Here is a 14,004-nt window from a genome sequence, read left to right on the forward strand (position 1 = left end):
ACTGGAGCATCCGGAGGAAACCCACGCAGACACGGGGAGAACATGCAGTTTCCACACAGACAGTGACCCGAGCCGGGAATCGAACCCGGGTCTCTGGCCCTGTGAGGCAGCAGTGCTAACCGGTATGCCACAGTTGGAGGGGGGAGGCTCTCTCCGTGCCTGTTTTGCCGAGATCCCTCGGGCATAAAGCTACCTCCTAGGCAGCGAAACTTTGCTTGGAATCGGGCCGGCTGAGAAAGATTCTAAAAATGTAAATCACCCCTCCCGTATCGCACTAACTGCTGCCTCTGTGTCTCCTAGGCTGTGGTATCCCACATTGGAATGGACAGCATCACAGCAAATTATTTTGCGCTGTTTGAAGTGGTGAACGATTCATTCAGTAAGTAATGCAAGGATTACCTTACTCGAGAGAGCTGTGTACCAGCCTCCCTGCATTTACACTCCCAGGACAGGTACAGCACGGGGTTAGATACAGAGTAAAGCTCCCTCTACACTGTCCCCCCATCAAACACTCCCAGGACAGGTACAGCACGGGGTTAGATACAGAGTAAAGCTCCCTCTACACTGTCCCCCCATCAAACACTCCCAGGACAGGTACAGCACGGGGTTAGATACAGAGTAAAGCTCCCTCTACACTGTCCCCCATCAAACACTCCCAGGACAGGTACAGCACGGGGTTAGATACAGAGTAAAGCTCCCTCTACACTGTCCCCATCAAACACTCCCAGGACAGGGACAGCACGGGGTTAGATACAGAGTAAAGCTCCCTCTACACTGTCCCCCCCATCAAACACTCCCAGGACAGGTACAGCACGGGGTTAGATACAGAGTAAAGCTCCCTCTACACTGTCCCCATCAAACACTCCCAGGACAGGTACAGCACGGGGTTAGATACAGAGTAAAGCTCCCTCTACACTGTCCCCCCATCAAACACTCCCAGGACAGGTACAGCACGGGGTTAGATACAGAGTAAAGCTCCCTCTACACTGTCCCCCCATCAAACGCTCCCAGGACAGGTACAGCACGGGGTTAGATACAGAGTAAAGCTCCCTCTACACTGTCCCCCCATCAAACACTCCCAGGACAGGTACAGCACGGGGTTAGATACAGAGTAAAGCTCCCTCTACACTGTCCCCCCATCAAACACTCCCAGGACAGGTACAGCACGGGGTTAGATACAGAGTAAAGCTCCCTCTACACTGTCCCCCCATCAAACACTCCCAGGACAGGGACAGCATGGGGTTAGATACAGAGTAAAGCTCCCTCTACACTGTCCCCCCATCAAACACTCCCAGGACAGGTACAGCACAGGGTTAGATACAGAGTAAAGCTCCCTCTACACTGTCCCCATCAAACACTCCCAGGACAGGTACAGCACGGGGTTAGATACAGAGTAAAGCTCCCTCTACACTGTCCCCCATCAAACACTCCCAGGACACGGGGTTAGATACAGAGTAAAGCTCCCTCTACACTGTCCCCATCAAACACTCCCAGGACAGGTACAGCATGGGGTTAGATACAGAGTAAAGCTCCCTCTACACTGTCCCCCCATCAAACACTCCCAGGACAGGTACAGCACGGGGTTAGATACAGAGTAAAGCTCCTTCTACACTGTCCCCCCATCAAACACTCCCAGGACAGGTACAGCACGGGGTTAGATACAGAGTAAAGCTCCCTCTACACTGTCCCCCCATCAAACACTCCCAGGACAGGTACAGCACGGGGTTAGATACAGAGTAAAGCTCCCTCTACACTGTCCCCCCATCAAACACTCCCAGGACAGGTACAGCACGGGGTTAGATACAGAGTAAAGCTCCCTCTACACTGTCCCCATCAAACACTCCCAGGACAGGTACAGCACGGGGTTAGATACAGAGTAAAGCTCCCTCTACACTGTCCCCCCATCAAACACTCCCAGGACAGGTACAGCACGGGGTTAGATACAGAGTAAAGCTCCCTCTACACTGTCCCCCCATCAAACACTCCCAGGACAGGTACAGCACGGGGTTAGATACAGAGTAAAGTTCCCTCTACACTGTCCCCCATCAAACACTCCCAGGACAGGTACAGCACGGGGTTAGATACAGAGTAAAGCTCCCTCTACACTGTCCCCATCAAACACTCCCAGGACAGGGACAGCACGGGGTTAGATACAGAGTAAAGCTCCCTCTACACTGTCCCCCATCAAACACTCCCAGGACAGGTACAGCACGGGGTTAGATACAGAGTAAAGCTCCCTCTACACTGTCCCCCCCATCAAACACTCCCAGGACAGGTACAGCACAGGGTTAGATACAGAGTAAAGCTCCCTCTACACTGTCCCCCCATCAAACACTCCCAGGACAGGGACAGCACGGGGTTAGATACAGAGTAAAGCTCCCTCTACACTGTCCCCCATCAAACACTCCCAGGACAGGTACAGCACAGGGTTAGATACAGAGTAAAGCTCCCTCTACACTGTCCCCCCATCAAACACTCCCAGGACAGGGACAGCACGGGGATAGATACAGAGTAAAGCTCTGACGTGTCTGTTCCCTCTCTCCCCCGCAGTGCGTAAACTGGCTCCCAACGAATTTCCACACAAACTCTACGTGCAGAATTACATATCGGCCGTTCCTGGGACCTGCCTGACCATCCGGAAGTGGCTGTTCACCACAGAGGAGGAATCCCTGCTTCACGACAGTGTCCTGGCTGTCATCTACTTCTTCCACCAGGTATTCAAGGGTAAAATTCCCAGGACTGGCTGCATCAGTGAGGCTGGTGATCCCTCGAGTGTGGGAGATTCAGGGGGTGATCTGATCGAGAGGAGTGGATTTAGGGGTTTGATTTATTATTGTCACTGGGACACAGTGAAAAGTATTGTTTCCTGCGCGCTGTACAGACAAAGCATACCGTTCATTGAGAAGGAAAGGAGAGGGTGCAGAATGTAGTGTTACAGTCACAGCGAGGGTGTAGAGAAAGATCAGTTTAAGCAAAGTAGGTCCATGAGTCTGCACGTTCTCCCCGTGTCTGCATGGGTCTCCACCAGGTGCTCTAGTTTCCTCCCACACTCTGAAAGATGTGTAGGTTAGGGTGGATTGGCCGTGCTAAATTGTCCCTTAGTGTCCAAAGATGTGTAGGTTAGGGTGGATTGGCCGTGCTAAATTGTCCCTTAGTGTCCAAAGATGTGTAGGTTAGGGTGGATTGGCCGTGCTAAATTGTCCCTTAGTGTCCAAAGATGTGTAGGTTAGGGTGGATTGGCCGTGCTAAATTGTCCCTTAGTGTCCAAAGATGTGTAGGTTAGGGTGGATTGGCCGTGCTAAATTGTCCCTTAGTGTCCAAAGATGTGTAGGTTAGGGTGGATTGGCCGTGCTAAATTGTCCCTTAGTGTCCAAAGATGTGTAGGTTAGGGTGGATTGGCCGTGCTAAATTGTCCCTTAGTGTCCAAAGATGTGTAGGTTAGGGTGGATTGGCCGTGCTAAATTGTCCCTTAGTGTCCAAAGATGTGTAGGTTAGGGTGGATTGGCCGTGCTAAATTGTCCCTTAGTGTCCAAAGATGTGTAGGTTAGGGTGGATTGGCCGTGCTAATTTGTCCCTTAGTGTCCAAAGATGTGTAGGTTAGGGTGGATTGGCCGTGCTAAATTGTCCCTTAGTGTCCAAAGATGTGTAGGTTAGGGTGGATTGGCCGTGCTAAATTGTCCCTTAGTGTCCAAAGATGTGTAGGTTAGGGTGGATTGGCCATGCTAAATTGTCCCTTAGTGTCCAAAGATGTGTAGGTTAGGGTGGATTGGCCGTGCTAAATGCTAGTGTTTCTCGGCTAATACCGGAGATGAGGAGGTTGGCCTATGAAGAGAGACTAAATAGACTGGGTCTGTACCCATTGGAGTTTAGAAGGATGAGGGGGGATCTTATAGAGACATAGAACATAGAACACTACAGCACAAACAGGCCCTTCGGCCCACGAGTTGCGCCGATCACATCAACACCTATCTATAACCACCAAACCCATAAAACCCCATATACTCATCCAGAAGTCTTTTAAAAGACCCCAGCGAGTTCGCCTCCACCACCACTGACGGCAGCCGATTCCATTCACTCACCACCCTCTGAGTGAAAAACTTACCCCTAACATCACTTCTGTACTTTCCTCCCCGCACCTTAAATCTGTGTCCTCTCGTAGCGACCATTTCAACCCAGGGAAATAGACGTATAAGATAATGAAGGGGATGGATAGGGTAGAGGTAGAGAGATTCTTCCCGCTCAGAAAGGACAGCAGGACTAGAGGGCACAGCCTCAAGATAAAGGGGGTGCAGTTTAGAACGGAGTTGAGGAGGAACTTCTTCACTCAAAGGGTGGTGAATCTCTGGAATTCTCTGCCCGTTGAAGTGGTGGGGGCTGCCTCGCTAAATATATTGAAGACATGGGTAGATAGGTTTCTGATAGACAGGGGAGAAAGCGGGAAAGTGGAACTGATCCACTTCAGATCAGCCATGATCTTATTGAATGGCGGGGCAGGCTCGAAGGGCTAGATGGCCGACTCCTGCTCCTATTTCTTATGTTCTTATGTCCAAAGATGTGCAGGTTAGGGTGGATTGGCTACGCTAAATTGTCCCTTAGTGTCAAGGGGATTAGCAGGATAAATATATGGGGTTATGGGGATAGGGGCCTGGGTGGGATTGTAGGTGGTGCAGACCCGATGGGCCAAATGGCCTCCTTCTGCACTGTAGGGATTCTGTAATTCTATGGGGAGAATCCTGACGGAGACACGGCGAGTTTCTCTCGAAATTTCCCCCTCTGGCTCTCGAGTCCTGCCCCCGAGGAGTTGACCCCTCTGGCCCTGGGGAAGAGGACTCTCCACTCTCTCCCCAAGCCCGATTGAGGTTGTCAGCCTCAGTCAGGTTCCCCTCGTGCCTCCCCACGCTCCGGCGGAGGCAACCCAGGTTCGTTCAACCTTTCTCTCCCCGTCCTCCAAACCGGGCAACGCGCCCTCCCGCGCCCTTTCCGACGCGTCGCCGTGCTTGCGGGAGGCGCAGTGACGGGGGTGGTGGTGTTGGGCGGGGGGGTGAGGGGGGGAAAGCGGCGTAGTGAGGGACCCTCGGACAGACCCTTCAAACGGTTGAGACGGACGGGCCGAGCGGCCTCCTGCGTCTCGAAGCCGCTCTGATTCCTCTTCTGTGCTTGTTCCCACTGCCCCCCCCCCACCAACCCTCCCCCATCCTGTCCCGATCTCCTCACCCCCAACCCCCCCCACCCCACCTCCCCCCCCACCTCCCTCCCACCCCCCTCGTCCTCGGAAGGCCGTGGAAGACGTGAGGCGTGGGCTGATCAAGCCAGGAGACAACTCCTACCAGCTGCAGAGGCAGGCGGAGCAACGCAAGATGGTCCTGGTGAGTGGGACGTTTTAACTGGGGAGGGGGGGAGGGGACGGGAGGGTGGGAGGGGGTTGTGGGGGGGGGTGGTGGTGGTGGGGGAGTCGGGGGGGAGGGGGTTGTGGGGGGGGCGGTGGTGGTGGTGGGGGAGTCGGAGGGGGGTTGTGGGGGGTGGTGGTTTCCCCGCAGCGTTTGTCGCCACGACGACCGGTTGGGCCAACTTCGGCAAACAGTCAGCTCGAACGCGGCACGCGAACAGCAGCAGCCTAACAGATCTGAATTTGACGGTTTGGTAACCAGTAAACCAACGTCCCATTGCCCCTTGAGGGTGCGGCTCGGAGCAGCACGCTTAGAGGGCCACCCACGTTGCTTTGTGCGCGTGGGTGACTGTGTGTGTGTCTGTGTGAGCGTGTACGAGTGACTGTGTGTGTCTGTGTGAGTGTGTACGAGTGACTGTGTGTGTCTGTGTGAGTGTGTACAAGTGACTGTGTGTGTGTGTCTGTGTGAGTGTGTACGAGTGACTGTGTGTGTCTGTGTGAGTGTGTACGAGTGACTGTGTGTGTGTGTCTGTGTGAGTGTGTACGAGTGACTGTGTGTGTGTGTCTGTGTGAGTGTGTACGAGTGACTGTGTGTGTCTGTGTGAGTGTGTACGAGTGACTGTGTGTGTGTGTCTGTGTGAGTGTGTACGAGTGACTGTGTGTGTGTGTCTGTGTGAGTGTGTACGAGTGACTGTGTGTGTGTGTCTGTGTGAGTGTGTACGAGTGACTGTGTGTGTGTCTGTGTGAGCGTGTACGAGTGACTGTGTGTGTGTGTGTCTGTGTGAGCGTGTACGTGTGACTGTGTGTGTCTGTGTGAGCGTGTACGAGTGACTATGTGTGTCTGTGTGAGTGTGTACGAGTGACTGTGTGTGTGTGTCTGTGTGAGTGTGTACGAGTGACTGTGTGTGTGTCTGTGTGAGTGTGTACGAGTGACTGTGTGTCTGTGTGAGCGTGTACGAGTGACTGTGTGTGTGTGTCTGTGTGAGCGTGTACGAGTGACTGTGTGTGTGTGTCTGTGTGAGCGTGTACGAGTGACTGTGTGTGTGTGTCTGTGTGAGCGTGTACGAGTGACTGTGTGTGTGTCTGTGTGAGCGTGTACGAGTGACTGTGTGTGTGTGTCTGTGTGAGCGTGTACGAGTGACTGTGTGTGTGTCTGTGTGAGCGTGTACGAGTGACTGTGTGTGTCTGTGTGAGCGTGTACGAGTGACTGTGTGTGTGTGTGTGTGAGTGTGTACGAGTGACTGTGTGTCTGTGTGAGTGTGTACGAGTGACTGTGTGTCTGTGTGAGTGTGTACGAGTGACTGTGTGTCTGTGTGAGTGTGTACGAGTGACTGTGTGTGTGTGTGTGTGTGTGTGAGTGTGTACGAGTGACTGTGTGTCTGTGTGAGTGTGTACGAGTGACTGTGTGTCTGTGTGAGTGTGTACGAGTGACTGTGTGTCTGTGTGAGTGTGTACGAGTGACTGTGTGTCTGTGTCTGTGTGAGCGTGTACGAGTGACTGTGTGTCTGTGTGAGCGTGTACGAGTGACTGTGTGTCTGTGTGAGCGTGTACGAGTGACTGTGTGTGTGTGAGCGTGTACGAGTGACTGTGTGTGTCTGTGTGAGCGTGTACGAGTGACTGTGTGTCTGTGTGAGCGTGTACGAGTGACTGTGTGTCTGTGTGAGCGTGTACGAGTGACTGTGTGTGTCTGTGTGAGCGTGTACGAGTGACTGTGTGTCTGTGTGTGTGAGCGTGTACGAGTGACTGTGTGTGTGTCTGTGTGAGCGTGTACGAGTGACTGTGTGTCTGTGTGAGCGTGTACGAGTGACTGTGTGTGTCTGTGTGAGCGTGTACGAGTGACTGTGTGTGTGTGAGCGTGTACGAGTGACTGTGTGTGTGTGTCTGTGTGATCGTGTACGAGTGACTGTGTGTGTGTGTGAGCGTGTACGAGTGACTGTGTGTGTGTCTGTGTGAGTGTGTACGAGTGACTGTGTGTGAGTGTCTGTGTGAGCGTGTACGAGTGACTGTGTGTGTCTGTGTGAGTGTGTATGAGTGACTGTGTGTGTGTCTGTGTGAGTGTGTATGAGTGACTGTGTGTGTGTGTCTGTGTGAGTGTGTATGAGTGACTGTGTGTGTGTCTGTGTGAGTGTGTATGAGTGACTGTGTGTGTGTGCCTGTGTGAGCGTGTACGAGTGACTGTGTGTGTGTGTGTGTCTGTGTGAGTGTGTACGAGTGACTGTGTGTGTGTCTGTGTGAGTGTGTATGAGTGACTGTGTGTGTCTGTGTGAGTGTGTACGAGTGACTGTGTGTGTGTGTGTCTGTGTGAGTGTGTACGAGTGACTGTGTGTGTGTGTCTGTGTGAGTGTGTACGAGTGACTGTGTGTGTGTGTCTGTGTGAGCGTGTACGAGTGACTGTGTGTGTGTGTCTGTGTGAGCGTGTACGAGTGACTGTGTGTGTGTGTCTGTGTGAGCGTGTACGAGCGACTGTGTGTGTGTGTGAGTGTGTACGAGCGACTGTGTGTGTGTCTGTGTGAGCGTGTACGAGTGTCTGTGTGTGTGTACGAGTGACTGTGTGTGTGTGTGTCTGTACGCAAGTGACTGTGTGCGTGCGTGTATGGGCCCGTGGCTGGAGTCCCATGTAGGCCAGACTGGGGTAACGATGGCAGATTTCCTTCCCTAAAGGGAACCGGATGGGTTTTTCCGACAATGGGCCATCAGTAGATTCTTAATCCCAGATATTTTTTATTGAATTCGAATTCCACCGTCTGCCGTGGCGGGATTCGAACCCGGGTCCCCCGGAACAGTAGCTGGAGTTTCTGGAGTAGTAACCTAGCGATAACACCACTGCGCCATCGCCCTCCCCGGCGTGTGCGTCCCTCAGCGTTCGGTGATCGTCACCGAGACTCGCTGTCGATTTTGTGAGTTGAATTTTTAAACCCTCACCAGCTGCCCCCCTGGGGTGGGATTCGAACCCGTCTCTCTCTCTCTCTCTCTCTCTCTCTCTCACGGTGCTCCTGTTTCTCCCCCCCCTGCCCCGCAGTACCTGAACATGGTCCGGTCCTGCAAAGGCTACAACGAGATTGCGTTCCCTCACTGCGCATGCGACTCGAGGCGGAATGGCCATGTGATTACAACCATCAGCATCAAGCACTTTAAACTACATGCCTGCTCCGAGGAAGGCCATCTCGAGGTGAGCTCGACCCTCCGAGTACCAGTGTCACAGGCAGCCTTGCGTTAACACTGCAATGAAGTTACTGTGAAATTCCCCAAGTCTTTGATTTATTACTGTCACGTGTATCGGGATACGGTGAAAAGTATTGTTTCTTGCGCAGTATACAAAGCATACCCTTCATAGAGTACATAAATTAGATTTATTATTGTCACTGGGATACAGTGAAAAGTATCGTTTCTTGCGCGCTATACAGAGCATACCATTCATAGAGTACATAGATTTGATTTATTATTGTCACTGGGATAGTGAAAAGTATTGTTTCTTGCGCACTATACAAAGCATACCCTTCATAGAGTACATAGATTAGATTTATTATTGTCACATGTATTGGGATACAGTGAAAAGTATTGTTTTCTGCGTGCTATACAGAGCATACCATTCATAGAGTACATAGATTTGATTTATTATTGTCACATGTATTGGGATACGGTGAAAAGTATTGTTTCTTGCGCGCTATACAGAGCATACCATTCATAGAGTACATAGATTAGATTTATTATTGTCACGTGTGTTGGGATACAGTGAAAAGTATTACTTTCTGCGCACTATACAAAGCATACCCTTCATAGAGTACATAAATTAGATTTATTATTGTCACTGGGATACAGTGAAAAGTATTGTTTCTTGCACGTTATACATAGCATACCATTCGTAGAGTACATAGATTAGATTTATTATTGTCACGCGTATTGGGATACAGTGAAAAGTATTGTTTCCTGCGTGCTACACAAAACATACCGTTCATAGAGTACATAAATTAGATTTATTATTGTCACGTGTGTCAGGATACAGTGAAAAGTATTGTTTCTTGTGCGCTATACAGACAAAGCATACCATTCATAGAGTACATAAATTAGATTTATTATTGTCACGTGTATTGGGATACAGTGAAAAGTATTGTTTCCTGCGCGTTATACAAAGCATACCATTCATAGAGTACATAGATTTGATTTATTATTGTCACTGGGATACGGTGAAAAGTATTGTTTCCTGTGCGCTATACAAAGCATACCATTCATAGAGTACATAGATTAGATTTATTATTGTCACATGTATTGGGACACAGTGAAAAGTATTGTTCCTTGCGCGCTACACAGACAAAGCATAAGATTAATGAGGGGATCAGGGGTTAAGGGGAAAAGGCAGGAGAATGGGGATGAGAAAAATATCAGCCATGATTGAATGGCGGAACCTTCTCGATGGGCCGAGTGGCCTAATTCTGCTCCCATACTTTATGGTAGAAACTGGAAACTCGAGCAGGAGCCTGTGCAACACCCTAACGACATCGCTATCGAATCAAGGCTCTTAAAGCAATCACACAACCTCTTCAGTACATACCAGTGGTGGAACGGGTTGGAGGGGCTGAATGGCCTTCTGAGTCCCTCGGGAGCGCGGGGGGGAGATCCCACCCTCTGGGATTCAGGGTGGATTGTACGCTCGCTAACCGCCCGCCCGCCTCTGTCCCGCAGAGCCAGGTGATTGCTTTCGAGTGGAACGAGATGCAGCGGTGGGACACGGATGAAGAGGGAATGGCGTTCTGCTTCGAGTACGCCCGAGGAGAGAAGAAACCTCGATGGGTGAAGATCTTCACACCCTACGTGAGTCCGCGGGCGACAGAGACCACCCCCCCCCCCCACCCCGCTCAACTGTCATCGCCAGCAGCTACGGGGAAGGGGCGCAGGGGCGGGTCAGTCAGGGGATCCCGGGGGTCGACGGGCTCTTAAAGTAATCTCTGGGGCGCTCAGTCTCTCGCGCTCAGTCTCTCGCGCTCAGTCTCTCGCGCTCAGTCTCTCGCGCTCAGTCTCTCGCGCTCAGTCTCTCGCGCTCAGTCTCTCGCGCTCAGTCTCTCGCGCTCAGTCTCTCGCGCTCAGTCTCTCGCGCTCAGTCTCTCGCGCTCAGTCTCTCGCGCTCAGTCTCTCGCGCTCAGTCTCTCGCGCTCAGTCTCTCGCGCTCAGTCTCTCGCGCTCACTCTCTCGCGCTCACTCTCTCGCGCTCACTCTCTCGCGCTCACTCTCTCGCGCTCACTCTCTCGCGCTCACTCTCTCGCGCTCACTCTCTCGCGCTCACTCTCTCGCGCTCACTCTCTCGCGCTCACTCTCTCGCGCTCACTCTCTCGCGCTCACTCTCTCGCGCTCACTCTCTCGCGCTCACTCTCTCGCGCTCACTCTCTCGCGCTCACTCTCTCGCGCTCACTCTCTCGCGCTCACTCTCTCGCGCTCACTCTCTCGCGCTCACTCTCTCGCGCTCACTCTCTCGCGCTCACTCTCTCGCGCTCACTCTCTCGCGCTCACTCTCTCGCGCTCACTCTCTCGCGCTCACTCTCTCGCGCTCACTCTCTCGCGCTCACTCTCTCGCGCTCACTCTCTCGCGCTCACTCTCTCGCGCTCACTCTCTCGCGCTCACTCTCCCTCGCCCCCCCTCCCTCCCTCCCGTCCTCCCTCCCGTCCTCCCTCCCGTCCTCCCTCCCGTCCTCCCTCCCGTCCTCCCTCCCGTCCTCCCTCCCGTCCTCCCTCCCGTCCTCCCTCTTCCCGTCCTCCCTCTCACTCTCTCTGGCTCTCCCCACTCACTCTGTCTTCTGCTCCCCACGCTCGCTCTTTCTCTCTCTCCCCCCCACCCCGCATTCTTTCTTTCTCCCTCTCTTCCCCCGCGCTCTCTCTCTCCTTCCCACCGTGAGAGGGAGCACCAGCGGAGAGAGATAGGAGCAAGGGGTGGTCAGATGGTCAGTGCTGAGGGAGCGCCGCACTGTGGGGAGGGTCGGTGCCGAGGGAGCGCCGCACTGTGGGGAGGGTCGGTGCCGAGGGAGCGCCGCACTGTGGGGAGGGTCGGTGCCGAGGGAGCGCCGCACTGTGGGGAGGGTCGGTGCCGAGGGAGCGCCGCACTGTGGGGAGGGTCGGTGCCGAGGGAGCGCCGCACTGTGGGGAGGGTCGGTGCCGAGGGAGCGCCGCACTGTGGGGAGGGTCGGTGCCGAGGGAGCGCCGCACTGTGGGGAGGGTCGGTGCCGAGGGAGCGCCGCACTGTGGGGAGGGTCGGTGCCGAGGGAGCGCCGCACTGTGGGGAGGGTCGGTGCCGAGGGAGCGCCGCACTGTGGGGAGGGTCGGTGTTGAGGGAGCGCCGCGCTGTGGGGAGGGTCGGTGTTGAGGGAGCGCCGCGCTGTGGGGAGGGTCGGTGCCGAGGGAGCGCCGCGCTGTGGGGAGGGTCGGTGCCGAGGGAGCGCCGCGCTGTGGGGAGGGTCGGTGCCGAGGGAGCGCCGCGCTGTGGGGAGGGTCGGTGCCGAGGGAGCGCCGCACTGTGGGGAGGGTCGGTGCCGAGGCTCTGCAGTCACAGGTAGGCCAGACCGGGGAGGGACGGTAGATTTCGCTGATGAACCAGATGGGGTTATTTTTTGCGACAGTCAATGGCAGTTGTCAGGGTCGCCGTTACCGAGACTCGCTCCGAATCCCGGATCTTGTTAACCGGATTTAAATTCCCACTGGCTGTCCGGGTTGGAGTTTGAACACGTGTCCCACTCCCCAGGGCCGTTGGCCTGAGGTGCCTGGGTTCCTGAGCTGGGGATATCAGCTCGATGTTACGGTAATGAGTGGTGTGATGTTGGGGGGGGGAGTTCTGTTTTAACATTGCCAGTGCTGACATCTTTTTCCTCTCTCCCTCCCTCCCTCCCTCTCTCTCTGTCTCCCTCCCCCACCCTCTCCCTCCTACCCCCCCACCCCCCCACCTTTCCCTCTTCCTCCCCCGCTCTCTCTCTCTCTCTGCAGTTTAACTACATGCACGAGTGTTTCGAGCGGATATTCTGTGAGTTGAAATGGCACAGAGAGGTGAGTGAGACCCGGTCGACCAGCCGGGTTCGGGGATTACCAGTGGGCGGGAGACGCGGGCGAGGGTGTGTGCCCCTGCCAGCCTGGGGAGCAGGCCCCAGATCCCCCTCTACCCCTATCCGTGCCTCTACCTCCCCCCATTATTTGTCTGTCCCCCCCCCACCCCACAATGCGAGATAGACAAGCGTGCGTGCGTGATGGTAATGTGATGTTCTGCTTTCTTAGGTGGAGGATGAAACTACAGACAAGGACAACAGGAACTGCAGTGAGGACCAGATGTGCAGCAAGGTAACTCCCTGCACCGTTCCCCCTGCCCACCCCTCCCCATATCGCCCCGGGGTGGTTTTACCCAGTGACAGAACATAGAACATTACAGCGCAGAACAGGCCCTTCGGCCCACGATGTTGCGCCGACCAGTTAAAAAACAATGACCCACTAACCTAAACCAATCCCTTTTTGTCCATAAACCTATCCATGGATCTCTTACACGCCCCCAAACTAGGCGCATTTACAACCGCAGCAGGCAGGGCATTCCAATCCCTCACCACCCTCTGGGTAAAGAACCTACCCCTGACATCCGTCCTATAACTACCCCCCCTTAATTTAAAGCCATGCCCCCTCGTGCTAGCTTTCTCCATCCGAGGAAAAAGGCTATCACTGTCCACCCTATCTAAACCTCTAATCATCTTATATGTTTCAATAAGATCCCCTCTTAGCCGCCTTCTTTCCAGCAAAAACAACCCCAAATCCCTCAGTCTCTCCTCCCCTCCCCTCCCCCATATCCCCCTAAATTGTCCCTTAGTGTCCAAAGATGTGTAGGTTAGGGTGGATTGGCCGTGCTAAATTGTCCCCTTAGTGTCCAAAGATGTGTAGGTTAGGGTGGATTGGCCGTGTTAAATTGTCCCTTAGTGTCCAAAGATGTGTAGGTTAGGGTGGATTGGCCGTGCTAAATTGCCACTTAGTGTCTAAAGATGTGTAGGTTAGGGTGGATTGGCTGTGCTAAATTGTCTCTTAGTGTCCAAAGATCTGTAGGTTAGGGTGGATTGGCCGTGCTAAATTGTCCCTTAGTGTCCAAAGATGTGTAGGTTAGGGTGGATTGGCCGTGCTAAATTGTCCCTTAGTGTCCCAAAGATGTGTAGGTTAGGGTGGATTGGCCGTGCTAAATTGCCCCTTAGTGTCCAAAGATGTGTAGGTTAGGGTGGATTGGCCATGCTAAATTGTCCCTTAGTGTCCAAAGATGTGTAGGTTAGGGTGGATTGGCCGTGCTAAATTGTCCCTTAGTGTCCCAAAGATGTGTAGGTTAGTGTGGATTGGCCGTGCTAAATTGTCCCTTAGTGTCCAAAGATGTGTAGGTTAGGGTGGATTGGCCGTGCTAAATTGTCCCTTAGTGTCCAAAGATGTGTAGGTTAGGGTGGATTGGCCATGCTAAATTGTCCTTTAGTGTCCAAAGATGTGTAGGTTAGGGTGGATTGGCCGTGCTAAATTGTCCCTTAGTGTCCCAAAGATGTGTAGGTTAGGGTGGATTGGCCGTGCTAAATTGTCTCTTAGTGTCCAAAGATGTGTAGGTTAGGGGGGATTGGCCGTGCTAAATTGTC

At 53.6% G+C, this 14,004-nt stretch overlaps 1 protein-coding gene across 1 annotated transcript in view; it reads left to right on the plus strand.

Annotated features, from left to right (window-relative positions):
- The first annotated feature begins 291 nt into the window (after positions 1–291).
- The window catches only part of LOC145340393 (sorting nexin-27-like), a 15,871-nt gene continuing 2,158 nt past the window's right edge, over positions 292–14,004 (plus strand). The window contains exons 1-7 of the mRNA XM_080184858.1: positions 292–379; positions 2,551–2,714; positions 5,277–5,366; positions 8,406–8,555; positions 10,067–10,195; positions 12,350–12,409; positions 12,635–12,697. Coding sequence (XP_080040984.1) covers positions 322–379; positions 2,551–2,714; positions 5,277–5,366; positions 8,406–8,555; positions 10,067–10,195; positions 12,350–12,409; positions 12,635–12,697 — 714 coding nt within the window. The 5' untranslated portion in view covers positions 292–321. The remainder of the gene's footprint in view (positions 380–2,550; positions 2,715–5,276; positions 5,367–8,405; positions 8,556–10,066; positions 10,196–12,349; positions 12,410–12,634; positions 12,698–14,004) is intronic.

This window comes from Carcharhinus amblyrhynchos, unplaced genomic scaffold (genome assembly GCF_965287045.1).
Source record: "Carcharhinus amblyrhynchos unplaced genomic scaffold, sCarAmb.v2.hapA scaffold_975, whole genome shotgun sequence".
Lineage (NCBI taxonomy): Eukaryota > Metazoa > Chordata > Chondrichthyes > Carcharhiniformes > Carcharhinidae > Carcharhinus > Carcharhinus amblyrhynchos.